The 20,152-nt window shown below is 33.5% G+C and overlaps 2 protein-coding genes and 1 long non-coding RNA gene across 3 annotated transcripts in view; 2 read left to right on the forward strand and 1 right to left on the reverse strand.

Annotated features, from left to right (window-relative positions):
* Positions 1 to 116: 116 nt before the first annotated feature.
* LOC144434283 (MAM and LDL-receptor class A domain-containing protein 1-like) lies at positions 117 to 11,968 on the forward strand. Its single transcript, XM_078122736.1, has 19 exons — positions 117 to 200; positions 404 to 488; positions 1,069 to 1,194; positions 1,629 to 1,766; positions 2,021 to 2,121; positions 2,820 to 2,984; positions 3,201 to 3,294; positions 3,739 to 3,891; positions 4,344 to 4,451; positions 4,726 to 4,847; positions 5,111 to 5,251; positions 5,512 to 5,725; positions 6,034 to 6,177; positions 6,456 to 6,559; positions 8,543 to 8,707; positions 9,085 to 9,208; positions 10,452 to 10,580; positions 11,353 to 11,379; positions 11,865 to 11,968. Exons 1-19 carry the CDS (start codon positions 117 to 119, stop codon positions 11,966 to 11,968), a joined length of 2,328 nt encoding a protein of 775 aa, XP_077978862.1.
* Positions 11,969 to 12,235: 267 nt separating this feature from the next.
* Positions 12,236 to 13,576, forward strand: LOC144434670 (uncharacterized). The gene is made up of 3 exons (XR_013480837.1): positions 12,236 to 12,333; positions 12,793 to 12,849; positions 13,002 to 13,576. It is a non-coding gene; the product is annotated as an uncharacterized LOC144434670 (long non-coding RNA).
* A 2,208-nt stretch (positions 13,577 to 15,784) lies between these two features.
* Positions 15,785 to 20,152, reverse strand: part of LOC144434285 (MAM and LDL-receptor class A domain-containing protein 1-like) — a 58,811-nt gene continuing 54,443 nt past the window's right edge. Inside the window, exons 68-73 of the mRNA XM_078122737.1 lie at positions 19,890 to 20,025; positions 18,912 to 18,962; positions 18,444 to 18,546; positions 17,298 to 17,388; positions 16,648 to 16,698; positions 15,785 to 15,871 (exon numbers count right to left, since the gene is read on the reverse strand). Of these exons, the coding sequence (XP_077978863.1) occupies positions 15,785 to 15,871; positions 16,648 to 16,698; positions 17,298 to 17,388; positions 18,444 to 18,546; positions 18,912 to 18,962; positions 19,890 to 20,025 (519 nt within the window). The remainder of the gene's footprint in view (positions 15,872 to 16,647; positions 16,699 to 17,297; positions 17,389 to 18,443; positions 18,547 to 18,911; positions 18,963 to 19,889; positions 20,026 to 20,152) is intronic.

Genomic DNA, 20,152 nt, shown 5'->3' on the forward strand with positions numbered 1-20,152 from the left:
TGACAAGTAAAATGTCGATGTTGTGTAAACGTGTGTGACTTCATCAAAACTTCGGTTGCTCTGGTATGTCTTAGTACCTGACTGTGTGTGTGTCACTATTGTGTAACTCAGTGGGGATGACTGATCAGCATTCGTATCCAATTACTTCTAATGTTGTTTCGCTCGTAAAAAACATATGTGTGCCCAGTAAAGTGTGCAAGGTACGGTATTTCTCCAAGGGTAGTAAGTATTGACAGGAAATTCCAAACAGATTAGAATGATTGAGATGTGTAAAACAGACTCAGTATTTAAGATTTTATCTTGTAGTATTTTATGTGTTAACCATTATTGATTATCAAATGTTGATTGAGTTTCAAAACATTAAAGTTGACAACACAAAACACTTAGATCATATTTATTGTAGGTGATTATTGAAGCTGAACGTCGTTACAACACACTTGGTGATATTGCCATTGATGACATTGAATTCCAGGGTTGTGCCCTGCCAGGTATGGATCCTTGTATTGGTTATGTTACAAACAGTTATCAATATTATCTGTAGATAGTGTATTGGCAAGTTTAAATCTTGAGTAAGAGCTTGGTTTTGAATCTGTTACCATATTAAAACTGCACTAGTTGTAATTAGAGTGTCATTTTTGATCAGATAACCACAATTAATTATTCCCTGTAGTGAGCATTTTAAAATACCAATAATTAAACATTGTACATTTTAACCAGTGGTTGATATCATCCATTAGCAGTACAGAAACAGGTTGATATAATTATGATCACCATTGAGGGCGCTGCTTTTTGAGTGTAGATTGGATTTATTGTGTATACATGAAGCTACAAAAACTATGTTTACCCACGGGAGATGCAATACTGTTGTATGAGATTACAAGTAAGTTATTGTACCTAACAACACATTTTGACAAAAGCATTCCATAATTTGCAGCTACTATGGTGCAGCTGTAAAGCTGGTATTATATATTTCATATTATACTAATTTTATCAACTTCCAACTAAGCTGTCATTTTCTGTAGACATTCATTATTATCACATTAACCCCTGATATTGATAACATTTCAGTTGTACAGCCAAGTTGTAATTCTGATGAATTCCGATGTACTAGAGGTTCTTGTGTTGCCAAGACTAGAGTCTGTGATTATAATGATGATTGCGGTGACTATTCTGATGAAGACCCATCCCTCTGCAGTAAGTAACTCTGTGTCACAATTCATCAGATTGGTGTAAAACGCTAGTAAAGTTCTAATTAAAGTACTTTTTAATTTCATGCAAAGTATAACATGTTAACTGTTATGGATTGGTTAGATTTGTCCTATTCACTTACACATGTGCTTCAGGGTCCCACACCTTACCAGTAACCAGGAACATTTAAACAGCTTATCCCATAATTGCAGTGAGTATTAATGGCTGCACAGGGGGATGCCCTTCACCCTTGCTACCTAGGACACATTCCTTTGAATTTAGACATTACTGTACTGTGTTGTATAAAACCCATTTTCACCAAAGACCTCTTCAGCCATTTTGTATGAGCACACCCCTGTGGGATCCTAAGTGTTAACCATCATGTTGAATTTGGTTTTGGGAAATAGACTTGTACATTAAATTATTGACTTTTTACACAGGTACATACTCGCGCTGTGACTTCGAATTCGGATATTGTGACTGGCGACAATTGACTTCTGATGAAAATGATTGGATGAGAGCTTCTGGTCCTGTAACTTATGGTCCAAGTCGTGATCACACTCTAAGAAATGATCAAGGTAGGAAAATCTTGTATACAGAATGAGATTTTATTGTGTTGCCGTTCTAATATACAGTGAATTTCCTTCAAAATATTGCATTTTTTGTAGATATTTTCACACAATGAATTAGTTTTATATAAAGTTTCATGTCACAAAACATCAAATTTGAGTCGATACTAAAAGAGGGTGAATAATGTAATTTCAACATATAATTGCTGGGCATGATATATTATAACATGCATTTAATAGTATCAGACTTGTTTCTTTTACAGGCCATTTCTTGTACATGATAACAAACAGTGGATCAATTGGTGATAGATCTAAACTTGTCAGTGGTAATTTCTACAAACCAAGTTCATCTGATAACTGTGTGGTAAGTTTAGAATATTCACCTATGAAATCATTTGTTAGCATCACAGCACAAACACATGTATGTTAAAACCAACAGGCTGATAGGAGGATTATTGCAATATATGTAAAGACAAAGTACAAGAAATAGTTTCTTCTCACCAAAAGTTATAACTATTAAAATATAGCCATAAGTACTTTCTCATGTAGCATTTTAAATGAACAAAGGGTGATCCTATTTTTTTTTTCATGTTTGTTGTTACTTTTTCATGGCAACTGTGGGTTGGTCCGTCAATTTAAAAAAAAGTAGAAAAATAAGAAATAATCTTCTTCATGTTTCTCTACCTCTCCTTTTCGTCCTCTCTATCTTTTTATTGGATTCCTGGTAACAAGCCCTTTCTCAGCTTCTCTACACAATTAGCATGTTCTCAGCCCCCCCACTTGAATAACAACAAAGAAATGCTCTGTATCGTTGTCATCGCCGTGACTGTAGATGCTCTCGACAGTCCAGACACTTCTTCATTCTTGGCAGAGAGGGCACTGTTCTCCAAAATATTAAGGGCAGACGAAAATAACAATATTTTTTTATTTGATGTCAGAGCTGAAACTTTGGGTTGGTGAGGTAATAAGAAACAGTAAAAAAAAAATAGAGTCACCCCTATGCAGTAAACAAAAGATGGTTATTAATTAATAACTCTGATTTATCTTTTTCTGTCATTACAGTTACGTTTCTGGTATTACTTATATGGCCTAGATATCCAAGCATTGAAAATTTACACACGTACTGCAATTGATGGTCCTCTTACCATGGTATGGTCACATTATGGATTTGTGGGACAGTTCTATCAAAGAGCTGAAGTTCCTCTGACACCATCAGACAACTTTCAGGTGAGTCATAAAACACAGAAGGTGGTGATAGAATGCTATTGTAATTATTACACTCATGTGATAATAGAATTCTATAATAATTATTACAGGTGATAATAGAATTCTATGAAATTATCACACTCAGGTGATAATAGAATTTTATGATAATTATTACACACAGGTGATAATAGAATTCTATGATAATTATTATGCAACATTTTATGATAATTGCTACAGGTGATAATAGAAGCAGTACGAGGAAAAGGACAGTATGGTGAAGTAGCCATTGATGATATATCATTTACACCAGATTGTATGGAGTACACTTCAGGTTGGTGTCATTTGATTTGTTCTGTTATATGGATCAAACTGAAATATCATTCTGACCAAGTACTGTGAACTCTTTCTAATGTCATAATAGCTTGGCAGACAGTAGGGAAGACAGTATTTTCACCATCACCCTTATCCATATTTTTTGCATCAGTAGAAGCATGGTGAAACCAGCACCATCATCATCATCATCATCAACATCATCTTCATCACCATCATCATTGTCATTTTCATTGTCATCATCGTCGTCATCACAATCTTCATTGCTGTCATTTTCATCACCACTTTCACCATTGTCATTACCCATGCTTACCCTCTAGTCATGATCATAATATGTATTACATAAAATGATATAATTTATACAGCTGAAGCATCATTTTGTCACTGTTTACATTATCATAGCTCTTTGTAAATAATTTGTAAATTTGCCTCCTGTTATTGACAGACCTACCAGTTGGCAGTACCCATGCCCCAACACCACCTTACAACCCATGTGGTGCAGGATACTGGACATGTCAGGATGGTGAATGTATAGATGAAAGCTACTATTGTGATTGGAATGTCCATTGTAATGATGGTTCTGATGAAGCATATTGTGGTAAGTGGACAGTAGTGCTATGAGCCCAAGCCAAGGCATTCCTTGCTGTCTTAGATTGTTAGGTAAATGCACATGGAATACATTTGTACATATATTTTGTATTATAAGGAGTGTGCATGCAGTTTCAGGATTCCTCCTGTAGCCCTAGTGTTGTATGATGGGAAGGGTTTCCAGTGGCATCAAGCCTAACGTACATTTGTCTGTGTGGCCATATATTTGTAAAATAAACTTTTAGAAGTCAACTCATTCCTCATAAAGAAATTTTCTTTGTTTTCCCTGCTTTTTAGAAAGACAAATGTACTAATTGTTCTCTTGCAATTTTTGTTGCACTTGTAATGGCACTACTTCGTGCTGAATGTGTAGTTTCATAGCTGTTGTCATGGCGTGGATAACTATCAATAATCAATATATGTAAACTGAACATTTTGTAATATGACTATTTTGATTGACAGGTGGGTGTGACTTTGAGACTGACCAGTGTGGTTACTATGACATCAGTGTAACAGAATACATGTGGGAAAGATTTCAGGAGACAGATCATACAACTGGACAGCCTACTGGTAAAACTTCCATTTTGTGTCTTTGTAATATAGACAGTGCTGCGATCATATTTATCTTTTCAGATTCTATTAGTTTGTATACATCTATGTATCAATCAAATTGTTTGTCTTTCTGTGTTACTTGTGTATGGAGATTTTAATTTGTTACTTAAGAATACCATGCAAATAAAGTTTAAAATATGCAATTACAGTTGATTACTTAGTAACCATTGGAAAATGGCATTTGATAGACAGTCGTGGATTTCTCAGCTAACTTAATTTTTCCTATTCATAGGCTGGACTATGAAAGTAGAAAGTAGCACTGGTATGTATGGTGAAGCTGCTAGTTTTATGAGTCCATTATTGCCACAAAGTGCAGCAACATGTGAAATGACATTCTGGTACAAACATCCTGATGTAAGTCTCAAAGCTCTGGTTCATTTTGACAGAAAGCGCCTGTCTTTCCTCTGCTGTGACTGTATTAGTGATGTCTGAAGTTACATATCAGATGTAAAGGAAGGAAAGATAATTTTGTAATGACAGAATAGATTTCAAATAATTTGATGAAAGCATTGTTCTTCTTATTTTATATATATCTTGAAATTAATATCTGAGACATTTCACTTCAGCATATATCATGTCTTTATCATCTTCAAGACACGTTCTGTCGTTATTTTCAGATTACATCAGGTCTTGTTGTAAATGTGTTCAATATATCGGAACCTACTGCTGCTACAGTTTTATGGTTTTCTGATGGTACCAAGAAAACAGCATGGACACCAGTTACCACTGGTATTGGACGAAGAACAGAATATTTCTTGGTAAATAGCTCATAGCTTGACAAAAATTGAAAGGATTACTCATTGTGTAAATTGTGCTCATTTACAAAACCCATGTATTTCTATGATTATCAATTCACAACACTATCAATTCGCAACCCTAGAGAAGTTAAGAATTTGATTCTTATCATATCTAAATTCTTGAAGACAATTTTAATGGATCCTTATGAGCAGTATCATGTCAGTCAACATTGTTCATTTACAGTAGTTATAGATAAACTATACTGTATGTCCTGTCCTAGATTCAATTCCTGTATGGATCTGTAGTTACTGATAGTACTGATGATGTAGCCATTGATGATATCACTTTTACCAACTGTGCCTTGTCACCAATCTTACCAACCTGTATGGAAGATGAAATCAGATGTGACAAGGGTTCGTGTGTCAAAGAAACTATGTTGTGTGACTTCACAGATGACTGTGGTGATAACTCTGATGAAAATGACTCTTTGTGTAGTAAGTAAACAGAAATATGTCAAATTTTATGTAGACGAACTGTTGACTATCACCTGGATGTAATTGTACTGTAATTATAAGAAGTCAAGCCAGATAAGGAAAACTGAATGATCTCAACAAACTTTATGTCAAACGTTTCCAAACTCCCTGGCTTGTTTTTGCCCATGATTCATAGTGCATCTGCATCAAGTCAGAAAAATGTGCTGGATAATGTCACCAAAAATATGCAATCAGTAGTTTTCATATGTGATTGAGTGATGATCACCTTGCAGAAATGCATATTTACACAATCTTTCCATCATTAACAGACAGCTATGTTGAACGTTGTGACTTTGAGGTTGATCTGTGTAACTGGAATCAAGAGACTGGTGACAGCATAGACTGGAAACTTGGTCGTCAAAGTACAGGTGGTATTGGACCAGGATATGACCACACTAAAGGAGACAGCTCAGGTTTGTTATACCAAATTTTCTATTCTGGTTTGTTGAACCAAAGGTTTGTACTCTGGTAGTCACTACACTGTCTTAAATGACACCTTCTATTATGAACAAAACCTCTACCAAATAAAGTAAACCTCTACCAAGTACAGTAATGTTCTTTACAGTGGAGTGAGGCGTATTCTACTTGTAATTTCAATACTGGAGAGACATCAACCTAAATTTCTTTAGAAAATTAAAAAATCGCATTTATGTTTGTTTCTTCATCTATTCTCTCCCATTTCCTTGACCAGGTCATTACATATATTTTGATACATTGGAAGCCAATCAACAAGGTGATACAAGCTGGATAAGCAGTCATGTTTTCCTTCCTTCGTCTAGTGGTGATAATTGCCAGGTAGGGTACAATATGCTTACATTATCACCCTGTCCAACAGATTGTACTAGGATACAATATGCTTACATTACCACCCTGTCCACTAGACTGTACTAGGATATGATATGCTTACATTATCGCCCTGTCCAACAGATTGTACTAGGATACAATATGCTTACATTATCACCCTGTCCACTAGACTGTACTAGGATATAATATGCTTACATTATCACCCTGTCCACTAGACTGTACGAGGATACAATATGCTTACATTACCACCCTGTCCACTAGACTGTACTAGGATGTAATATGCTTACATTACCACCCTGTCCACTAGACTGTACTAGGATATGATATGCTTACATTATCACCCTGTCCAACAGATTGTACTAGGATACAATATGCTTACATTATCACCCTGTCCACTAGACTGTACTAGGATATAATATGCTTACATTATCACCCTGTCCACTAGACTGTACGAGGATACAATATGCTTACATTACCACCCTGTCCACTAGACTGTACTAGGATGTAATATGCTTACATTACCACCCTGTCCACTAGACTGTACGAGGATACAATATGCTTACATTACCACCCTGTCCACTAGACTGTACTAGGATGTAATATGCTTACATTACCACCCTGTCCACTAGACTGTACGAGGATGTAATATGCTTACATTATCACCCTGTCCACTAGACTGTACTAGGATACAAATTATTTACATTACCACCCTGTCCAACAGATTGTACTAGGATATAATATGTTTACATTACCACCCTGTCCAACAGGTTATACTAGGATACAATATGCTTACTTTACCACCCTGTCCACTAGACTTTACTAGTATATAATATGCTTACATTACCACCCTGTCCAACAGTTTGTACTAGATACAATATGCTTACATTATCACCCTGTCCACTAGACTGTACTAGGATACAATATGCTTACATTACCACCCTGTCCATGATATGCTTTACATCCTGTTCAATAGACTGCTAGCATATGATATGCTTTTGTACATTACCATTCTGTCCTATAGACTGCTAGCATATGATATGCTTTTGTACATTACCATTCTTTCCTATAGACTGATAGCATATGATGTGCTTTAATACATTACCATTCTGTCCTATAGACTGCTAGCATATGATATGCTTTTGTACATTACCATTCTGTCCTATAGACTGATAGCATATGATGTGCTTTAATACATTACCATTCTGTCCTATAGACTGCTAGCATATGATATGCTTTTGTACATTACCATTCTGTCCTATAGACTGATAGCATATGATATGCTTTAATACATTACCATTCTGTCCTATAGACTGCTAGCATATGATATGCTTTTGTACATTACCATTCTGTCCTATAGACTGATAGCATATGATGTGCTTTAATACATTACCATTCTGTCCTATAGACTGCTAGCATATGATATGCTTTTGTACAGTACCATTCTGTCCTATAGACTGCTAGCATATGATATGCTTTTGTACATTACCATTCTGTCCTATAGACTGATAGCATATGATGTGCTTTAATACATTACCATCCTGTCCTATTGACTGCTAGCATATGATATGCTTTTGTACATTACCATTCTGTCCTATAGACTGCTAGCATATGATGTGCTTTAATACATTACCATCCTGTCCTATAGACTGCTAGTATATGATGTGCTTTAATACATTACCATCCTGTCCAATAGACTGCTAGTATATGATAATGCTTACTTTCATTTCACAATGCATGTGATAATATAAATCTTGCATGGTCTTTGATGAGAAGAATGAAAGATTGTATATATACTGAAATGCTATGTACAGATAAACATCGTATACGTGTATATAAATATATTGTATAATGGCTGCTGTGTACATGTACTTAGTATGTGATTACATGTACAAATTGTATGTTAAATGCAAGTGGTGATGTTGATTGTTGGATTTTATCTGACAAGTTCATTAATTGCTCCTTCATATATTTCAGATGAGGTTTTACTACCATATGTATGGTAGTGATATTGGTTCATTGAATGTGTATAAACATAGTAGTTACAATGGACGTCTGTATCAGTTGTGGACAATGACAGGAGATCAAGGAGCAGAGTGGTATAGAGCTGAAATTGACCTCAGCAACTCTGACAAATTCCAGGTAATAACAGACTTAAGATCTGCATGACAGATCTGAAAGTGATCTCAGCAGCCCTGACAAATTCATGTTGTATCTTATTTGTCACTTCACAGATGAGACTTCATCACAAAGAAGATCACAGTAATTAAATTTAACTGAAAATATTTTGTGTGTGTATGCTGTTTAAGCTGTTTGTCAGTTGAAAGATAATTAACACAGTACAACCTGTGAAAGATGTCAATTGTCAAATTAATGTTGAACCTGCAACCTATTTGCCCATCATGACGCCACATAAAATATCTTCACAAGGCAGACAAAATTATTTGTCATGAGTAAATCGATTCCTTCTGAATAGGTTATTTAATGAACCATTTATTTTTGTTTTTGTAACTTCAAAGATTATATTAGAAGCTGTAAGAGGTAGTGGTACATCTGGTTATATAGCTGTTGATGACGTATCATTTACTCCTGACTGTTCACTAGACCCAAGTAATGTACTCCCTGGGAGTCCTACACCAGCAGGTATGTTGATGCTAAACTTAAATGAAGTGGTCAGATATAAGACTAAAAACTTAATTATATTTTTCTCTTTTCTTAAAGTGGCCATATGGATGAGAATTTGGTATTTATTTTGGATTTTTATTTGATAAAACAGCTTCACTATGTTTTTCTACTTGAAAAAATAATGTGAAATAACATATACCAAGTCCATGTTCACATCTCAATAAACGGCAAAACATTAAACAATGTGTAAAATGTTTGTTATTGTACGTACAATAACAAACTTTTTACACTTTTTGCATCTTTTTGCAATGTATTGAGTTATGAACATGGACTTGGTATATGTTCTTTCGCATTATTTTTTCAAGTAGAAAAACATAGTGAAGCTGTTTTATCAAATAAAAATCCAAAATAAATACCAAATTCTCATCCATATGGCCACTTTAAAGCGAAGTATATTTTGACAGAAGTACAATTTGTAGATTGCATGCTTATCTGCAACTGCTAAGACTTAATAAAAAAAATTGTGTGGTTCCGATTGCATTCAATTTCAGAATAGGTGGGGTAGGATGATTTTTTATTTTATTTTTTTTATGTATTTTTTTTCATGTGTGTGAGTGTCTAATTCAGGCACTGTCTAATTCAGGCACTTATGTTTTCCGTTGTTTTCCAAATGGTCTCTGTTTTATTGGTTTCTTCCCAACAGATATGCAACCATTACAGATTGTAAGAACAGTTTTATAATGTCTTTTTTAAGTTGATGTCACTTTCCGCATAAACTATTTCCTGTCAAACTTTACAATTTTCGTGATTTTATTATTTTTTCTCGATTATGTAAAAAAAAAACGTTTAGGGTCGGCAGTAAAAAACTAGTTAAAAACTAGGTAGGGTCGGGTAACCAGAAACACACAATTTGTTTTATTAGGCCTAACATGGCAAGTTTATTTCAACATAGATGTAAAAAAAATACATCTTTAATATAAATCTTGAATTGGGTAAATTTTAATCCCAAGCTGGTTTTTTTTTCTGTTTGGGATCTGTAGTATTTGTCCTATCTAATTGTACAAAATGTCTTTGAGCACAATTTTTTTTGTAATATTTGTCTTACTCATTTGTATGTTAAATCACATCTAGGTTTTGTCAAGTCAGAAGGTGACAAGCCACCACAAGAATTTAGTACATTAAAATGATATTATCTGTCATATAACTTTTTTCTGTGAATTGTTTATGAATGTACTGATTTATACTTGTTTCTACTGTACAGCATCAACAAAACAACCTAATCTGTGTGGAGCTGACAGATTTCAGTGTGATGATAATTCATGTATTGATCAGATATATGTCTGTGATGGTAAACAACAGTGTCTAGATGCATCAGATGAAATCAATTGTCGTAAGTATTTATCTATAACATCACTAGAGACCCAAAGATGAAGAAGAGCTCAGTCTTTTTGGGTTAGAAATCTATGGTTCACGGTGATATTTATGACATCACAAAATAGAAATCTTTTGTCAAGCAGATTGGATGACTAGGAAATATTCCATGCATACACCAGATATTGACAGATTTCCTTTCCCAAAAGCATGTCCCCCTCCTTTTATTTGTATATTTTCTGTTTTGCCATTTAGAATTCTAGAAGTACAATTTATGCCATTAGAATTGATATGAAAACATTCTATGATTTCCACTTTGATAATACAAATATATATATATACAGGGTAATGGTAATTCAAAAAATATTTACAGTACATTAATTGCTACACTTCTTTCCATTGAGGCCCTCACAAACTAATACTAGACAAAAAATAAAACTGTTTTTGCATGTTTGTATAACTATCTATCTCCCACTAGTGTAATCTACCTAATTATGTAACAACAGACTTTGTTTGTGTCTACCTTAGTTAGTTGATAGCTGGATATCTGTAGTAATAGTAGTAGTTCAGTGAAATGTGATATTGCAGACAGTGAGCAAATTATAGTATTTACTTGTATTGCTTGCAAGAAATGGTCACTTGACAGATAATTAACACAACAATAAGCAGCAGTTATAATATGTGGCAAATATACTTACCTCTGATATGTATATGAGATGAATTGATACCAAAAATTGATATGAAAATATTTTTTTTATGTTTACATAATATTTTCAATCTTATATTTGCAGCATCTCCAGAGAAGCAGTCCAGTGATAGTAAGTTTTCTGTTGGTGTTTTTAATTACTTTCATATACTAAAATTGAATGACAGATTTTAACCATGAAATAGACACCTGTCAAAGTATTTTCAATGTGTGTTGTGCCAATGAGAGGAAAACTCAGAATGTAATGAATACTGATTAAAAGACAAGTCCAGTCAGACTTATTTCTGCCTTTTGGACACTGAGCATGCTATTGGCGATACAGTTATTTATAGCATCTTTGTTGGTATCTTATTCAACTTTGAAAGCTTATAAAGTAAGCCTACTGCACATGGCATGTTCAGCAGTTTTGGGGATTTATGCAAGGGTTAATGTGAAATCCTTCTGTGATGACATTTCTAAATCCCCCAATCTCATGGGCCAAGAGATTGGGTGTTTGTGATGTCATAACCAGATTTACAAAAAGTTAAAATTTTGTTATTCAGTTTGAAAGAATGATATACATATTAAACATGAAATACATATTGTTTTGTTTTACAGACACTGTATACATTGTAGTTGGTATAATGGGTGGCCTATTGCTTATCATTATCATTATATGTGTTGTCTTTCTCATTATGAGGAGACGTCAGCGATTTAGGTAAGTACGTTTCTGTGAACTATTCTAACTAATGATGTTTTAGATATATCATCATTAAGTTATTAATTAACAATTTTGTTAAACTAGATGATTAATACATTCCTATTTATGTACCAATGTAGTCGTTTTGCTAGCACAAAGACCAACACCTAAATGTTTGATTTCATATTTTCATACAATTTGTATTTTCCGTATAAAGTCATTTTGCTAGCATAAATCAGACGCACACGTAAATGTTTGATTTAATATATTCATTCAATTCATATTTTCCTATGTAGTCGTTTTGCTAGCATAAAGAAGACCCACACCCAAGGTGTTATCAATACTCTGTACGAAGAATACCAAGATGATCACAATCTTGTCTCCGATGTAAGATATACTTCATTATTTCAACTAATTCCTTGTGAAGTGGCATGCCTGCAATAGAAAAATTTAGCATATACATATATATGAAAATAACAAGAAATATGTATTGTTACTGATTATTATGACACAAAGTGAAGGCGACAGGTGTTAATAAAGCGATATATTACTCTGTAGCTTATGACTTCACTTTAATATGTAATTTTTTGCCAAAATATTACAAGTGCATTCATTGATCATCAAATTTTGTAATTATGCCATACTTATACCATACTTAATAAATATTTGTGATATTTCAAAAGTAAGGTATGCTATGTAAGTTTTTATCATTGTTGCTGTACAAAAAAGTCCTGGAAATCTCTGATTATTATCTCTATTTCTTAATCAGAGAAGTAAATAGACATGTTATTTCTGTGCATATGTTTTTCATTACAAGATTAATTTGAGTTTTTATTTATTCCTTAGTTCACCATGACTGATGTAGATGTTTCTATGTTTGGCAAAGGTGGTTCCTCGGGACAGGTGAGTATAAGTAATTACTGATTCTATCAAACTTTCAAAAAGATGGGTTTCACTTTCCTAAGAATTAAGCTTACAAGTATGTGCTTTTAACCCCTGCAGTTGTACCTGGATTAGATTCATTGAAATGTTTGTGTAAATCATTTTCTCAACAGGTGAGAATGCACAGTGGTGTGATGTCAATGGAAAACCCTATGTATGGTCAGCTGGATCCAACCAAGATAGAGGAAATTAACCATAATGCTGCCAGTCATGCATAGAAGTTACCATGGAAATGAATTCCACAAGAATATTTACATTACATTTTTTTGGACTGAAAATTGTATTTATCGAAACCATTATTTTTAAAATTAATTAATCAAGGTGATCAAATGATCTTAATGTTACTACCACATAACTCATAATCTAGAGTGGTGTCAATTTCTAACAAGCCTCAAACAGCTGTCAATTTACTAATGTCTTTCACGTCATTAATCTGATTACTGAAGTGGGATATGTACGTATATTTTTAAACTGATATTGAATCCACTACCAAGTTTGTATACTTTCTTAAACAGAACTCCCTGTCAATCCATTTCATGTTGAAAATAGCTGTTTTAGAAATTATTTTCTACATCACTGTGCTGCCATTTGCTTAGCTATCTTTAGCCAAACTGTTGAACTTATGAATAATGTATGATGCCATTTGAATGACGGGGAAGACATCAACATATCTGTACATTCAAAAAGACTTATTGAGTTTTTCAATTTACATTACTTGTTATGAAATCTTTCAACTTTTAAGAAAAAACGGTATTAATGGCAACCTCCTTTCTGTTCAAATGAAGATTTGAAATAAGTACAACTTTATAGAATTGGCCTAATATTAATGTATGCTTGTAGTATGTATTTGAAAAAAAAGAACAAGTAATCATTTTGTTTCAGTATATGAAATGTCGTGTTACCTTACCTTCTAGTACGCTATTCAGATTGACAGAGTGGTCGTTACACAACAAACCTTACATAATGAATACAATTTGTGTTTTTGCACAAGGTGATTCATATACATTGTAATACAACTGTTGTATGTCACATGTCTGTCTTTTGGAGTGGGTGATTTACTAAGCAAGGACTACATGAAAGACTGTGTGCATTCTTGTCATAATTTTGGCAGACAAAACAAAAAACATGCATCACATCATGATTGTATGTAATGTGAGTGGACTATTCCATGAAGACACAGGAAACAATTGTATTACAATGTATATAAATCCCCTCTTCAAGAGACAGACACACACAACAATTGTATTACAATGTATATAAATCCCCTCTTCAAGAAACAGACGCAGGCAACAATTGTGTCCGTTTTGACTTTTGTTCCTGCTCAGCTGAATTTCTTCTGCTGTTCTTTTGAAACTTGTGTGATATGTGCCATAGCTAGTTGTTGTACAGGTGATAATAGTAATACAACAATGGAAATCATTACCCCTGAAAAATAGTTTTAAAGCTATTATTCGGAAGTGTCGTGTGAGAGATGTAACATTCAGCTTTCTTGTCAGAGATCTGTGATATTTTTAACTGTTCGTGGAATAAATATTTACTACCCAAAAGGTAATTCAGGGTGTGGTGTTCATTTCATATTTTAATCACTGGTTTGGAAGGCTTTTAGCAGAACCAATTTCTTATTAATCAACAGTGAACTGTAATTCTTTGAAGTCTGTTTCAGATACACTGGAGCATGTCTTTTAAGGAATGCGACATCAATCATTGAATTCAAAATAACAGTTACCTGTGTTGTGATGACTGGCATGGTATATGTAAATACGAATCGTGAAGTTAATATTGAAGGTATCATAATGCAAGTATGATTATTTTTAATCATTATTTCTGAATCAAAACATTACTGTTGAATTGCATTTCATTATAAAGGACATGACAAAGATTTTATATGACAAAATTACAGTAATCGAAATGTAAAGTATTACTCTATGAATGAAAACCCCCTACTTTGAATTGTAAAGTGAGAGGATTCAGTCTGCAATTTCAGTTTATTGTATATTTGTAATTGAGTTTAGTATTGAACTGTCTTTATAGTTCTAATAGTACTTTAAAAGATTGTATTTTTTTAATTTTCTGTCAAAATAAAGTTCAATATAATTTATTTCAAATATGTTACCATAACATGACATGTTGGATCATGCTTAGCAACTGGGCGATCTCATTCAGAATTTCGATATGATGTAAAATTGACACTGTAATGTTTTATGGTACCAATTACTACAGAGACACCTCAATCAGATTGTAACAGTCAAAGATTTTACATGACAAAAAAACAGTATTCAAAATGTAAAATATTACTCTGTGAATTACAACCCCTACTTTGAGTTGTAATTTTTAACTTCTATATTAATAGTTCCTAGGATAAGATGCGCAATAACATAGATACTTGTTATTGTCAAAACCAAACCATAATAACTAAAATAACCAAATGCCCAAGATATCATATTATTTTTGCGTTTAATATTGAAATATGTCTATATTTCTACTGATACTTTAAAAGAATGTACTTTTTAAAAACTTTATGTCCAAATGAAGTTCATTTTGATTCAATTCAATTCAAATCAGCTACAGTATAACATGTTGGATCATGTTTAGCAACTAGGCGATCTCATTCCCAATTTCGATATGATATAAAATTGACATTATGATGTATGGTTTATGGTACCAACAACTGCAAAGCCACCCCAGTCACATTTGTAACAGTCATAGATTCAGCGTGACTTGTGGACTTGCATCTTGTAGACTAACACTAGTCGTGATTTGGACTGTGGTACTGAATTAAATATCACTTAAAATGATCACACCTTATAAAAAATAGCAATCTCCACATATTGATTATGTAAATAACGATCTCGTGATATTTATTACGTAATTGACGATCTCGTGCATCATTTATTGATTATGCATAAGTGGAGTTTGTAGTTTTGGTTGGGTCTAATCCTCGATACGTAGGGTTGTCTATTCCTGAGGAGCCGTCCACGTTTACCTGAATTAACAGAAACAGAAAGGTGAAATATAACACTGCGTGTAAAAGAATGGGAGAGATGGGAGGAAGGAGAAGATCGACAGAAAAAGATATTAACAGTGGATTTTATAATAGATAGGTGGATTTTATAATAGATAGGTGATCTTGCATGTTTTCCCTTTGCTGTCTTTCATTTGATGTACACTGATGATTAGTACATCAATTGATTTTTTGTTTGGGAATGTAAGTTCACACGCAAGGTTCCCAGTTTGTACTGTTTAAAAGACAAAGGTTGTTTTTCGGTTTGTTACAAGATTATATACCAAGGGTTTGAACTTTTCTTAAGAACAATTGTAGTGAGGTCAATAGGCAATTTTGAAACCTATATGCTAGTAGTATTTACATGACTTTGATGTTAGCCAATGGAAAACAATGACAATATGAATACAGAGAATTGTAATAAATTAATGCTTGACAAGTAGAATATTGCTTAATGAAGTGATCACAAGGTTCTCGTCCAATAATAAATTTCAATAAATTTCAATAGGGTACCTTGGCAGTTTCAAATTAGAAGAACAAACACACGCTACAGTGATTGATTCAAAAACTACTGGTCAAAACGATGAACATTTCTGCCAAGAACTAGGGGGTCAAATGTCTACAAGCGACTAAAAATAGTCCAAACTATAGGCTAAAAAGCCATACATGGATTCAAAGATAGGCTCAAATGTTATACGTGCAGTGTTTTGGGTTAGGGTGTATGGAGTACAACCAATCTCTTACTAGTTATGACTTACCTGTTCATTCCCGGTACTCATCATTGACGGATCTACGTCACTCATGGTGAACTGTAAGTAATATACATATTTAATAGTCAGATTATATCGTAATATGTCACTTCCAGGAATGCTTTCACCATTACCTTTACAAAGCGTAATTACCAATGAAAGATACAAATGGAGCACGCGTGTTTTTGCCTTTCCTTCACACGAGATTTTGAATTCATGACTGTGTATCCAGATATACTAGGATCTATTTACAATGTACATATACTAATAAATAATGATGTTTAATCTGATTACAATCGATAGTTATTGTTTCTTCACGGACTTCACCATATAAAACCCACATTACTACCGTATATGAAATATAGTTATATATATTCAACGAAACAATAAATTGGGAACAATGTACAAACATAATTATATATTGCAATGTACAATAATTATAACACAGTCATTTGATAACACAGTGATTTGTCACTATAACCAAAATAGGATGGTCACATAAGAAGGAAAACGTGTTCATAAAAATCAAACTTAAGTATAACAGTTGCTGACTGACTGACTGACTGACTGACTGACTGATTGATTGATTTCAAGGCCAAAAGTCAATTATCTTTATAATTGGATAAAAAAACCCGTTATGGTATAAGTAACTGCCTTACATCTGTCAGTACCTCCTGGTTCTGTGCATCGTACATGAAAGTTTGGTTTACTACATTATGGGAAAATCCATTACCAGTTGTATTAAAGTACCTGGAAAAGAAATGAAATGAAAACCAACATTTAAAGAAATAAAACTTCCATAAAGTCAAAATGATAAATAAGAAAAAACCATCACCACGATTGTTTGCATATTCTATCCCATCGTTTATCGTCTTCGGTGATTGATACGAGTTTCGTCAATAATATTAGTTCCAGTGAAGAATATGACATGAACGTTATAAGGTCAACAAACCAAATGATGAGGTACACAAGTAACTTTTACTCATCAAAGAATGAAGTATTTTAGCACTCTGTATTACCTTGTTTTTGAAATGATATGACAAACATTACTATAGCTAGTATTTAAAAGAATTAACTATACGTCTTAAGGAGAAGACGGCTACATACGAAAATTGACGTCATTTCAAAAAGTTTTTCAACTTCGCTACATACTTAAGGGTTAAGATGATTGCATTTGCCAACTAATTTTTGGGCAATAATTTATTTAAGTCGATCCTATTACTTTCTCCGGAATTCAATTCATATAATATGTAAATCATATGTAATAAAATCACCCCAATCCATTGACCTTTCGTGACACTCTTGTTCATTTAAAATATAAATATTCTCAGACATGACCAATTTTACGAATGACCAGAAAATTATCCTTTGCTTGCATCAAATGGAACCATATTATATTTTAATGTTTATAACGTTGGACGGGTCTTTCATATTCAAGTCACACTTGACTTGATACTAAATTATGTTCAAGCTATTAAAACATTGTACTTTATTGTTGTCAAATAACTCTGGTGTGTTACATGATCATACAACATTTTAGAACAGCGAACTAAAAATTACGACAGTGTGGATCTCGATAAAGTTTAACGGGAGATTGGAGAGGAATAATTAACTCAAATGTTGATGTATCGCATTCGTAATTTCAGTTAAAAGTTTACGTGATGTTAACACGCTGTATTTTGATCCCAAAAAAATTGTGACTTATCACCAACAGAAACCATAAATACCCTGTTTCCCATTATTTGTATTCATAGGACATTCAACTATAATAGATGGATAAAAGTTTGATGACCTTGAGTACTTACTGTTTGTGACGTCTGTGGTGTCGAATGCAGACACCACTAACAAGTATGATTAGAAGGAAGATAACTACTACAGTCCCAACTCCGATGTATAATCCGATGGAATCTAAAATCAAAATAATATGGTAAAACAGACATTACTGATATTTATTTGACACACTTGTGTTGTTTGGGGTGCGTAGAAATAGGAATAATGATAGAAATCGTCAGTATATATAGACCTATAAAAACATATATAATATGACGCCATTTCCATCTATCATTTTTAAAAAAAATTTTCATGTACAAATGTCAAACTCACATAGCTCGATCGAGAAATTGGGTTCAAAGTTCATCGTATTCATTGATGAATGATATTCAATTTACTTATAATAGCGTCACTCATGTCAGCTTTCAAAACTTTGTCATCAGCATTCACTTCTAGATCTGTTACAAATATATATTATAGATGAAGAACAAGACATAACTTACTGTCGTCATGTGGTATAGGCACCGCTGATGGCGCCGTTGTTGTTGTTCTCACTGAAATGTATAAAGAGACGTTTATCTTCAAGGTTATTGAACAAAGATGTCTAACTGATGTAATTATTGGTTTTAAAGATAGACATTGGAGAGCGAGGTTTCTTCAATGGCGGTCTATACAAAATAAATACGATACGATATATTCTGAATTGATTATCAGCCACGAACAGCATTGGGATATCACACGACTAATCATGATTATACAAATAAGCTTACAATTACAGCAGACAATTTGAAATATAAATAATTAGCGTTCACGAAAACAAAGGTTAAGTGAATCCAACATCTCTACGACATGAAATATTTGCTGGAAAATCTCTGTAACGACTGACGTGATTACCAGCCTGTCAACTTGATGGCATCATCAAAACTTTGTCTATATAGCCCCAGACACTGCAATGCTTGTAACTTTGAAAAGCTGAAATACTGTTTTATTTGTCAGCTAAAACGTTAGAATGTTTTTATGCTGTCTATATTCATTATCATAAACCTGTTTACATTTGAACTGTCATGTACGACCCCTGGTACTACCCTGCCATTGCTTTCAGAACAGATACAAAAGCTTAGAAAGTACACACAGCCAGAACTGTATGATTGGGTCAGAACACATGCTTTAAGTTCGATAAGATTAGGTCATAATTCCAGAATATAACATCTAAAATAGATTAATGTGTCAAAATTAACGGGCATAATTTATGTTAACCTAATCTCCCTTTTAATAATGAACCCACATTATACTATACTTACTCTACGCATTTGTATATATTTCGATGTTAACAACATATACACGATAGAGGGCGATATTTGCAAGAACCCAGAGCAAGAGGAATGTAAACCCTATGTCAAAGAATAACAGTTCATGTCCTTCTTGTTGTGGACCATTGATACAATATTGCACTTCATTGTCAGATAAAATATGACGTCTACCTGTTTTTACTGGTTGAGTTACAGGAGTTGTCATTTCAGGTAGGGACCCTGAGTATGTGGTACAGTCTGGAGTAAATGTGACGTCATCTATTGCTATGCAACCTTCAGTGTCACTGGCCACAGCTTCAATCAACACCTTTAGATTACAGAGAATATATTAAACAAACCATCAAACAACAGACGACAAAGTTATATGAATTCAATACACGTGACTGAAGCTTGGATGGCCTTGTCTTGTTTACATTATTCATAAAACAGCATTT

Source organism: Glandiceps talaboti, chromosome 4, assembly GCF_964340395.1.
Source record: "Glandiceps talaboti chromosome 4, keGlaTala1.1, whole genome shotgun sequence".
Lineage (NCBI taxonomy): Eukaryota > Metazoa > Hemichordata > Enteropneusta > Spengelidae > Glandiceps > Glandiceps talaboti.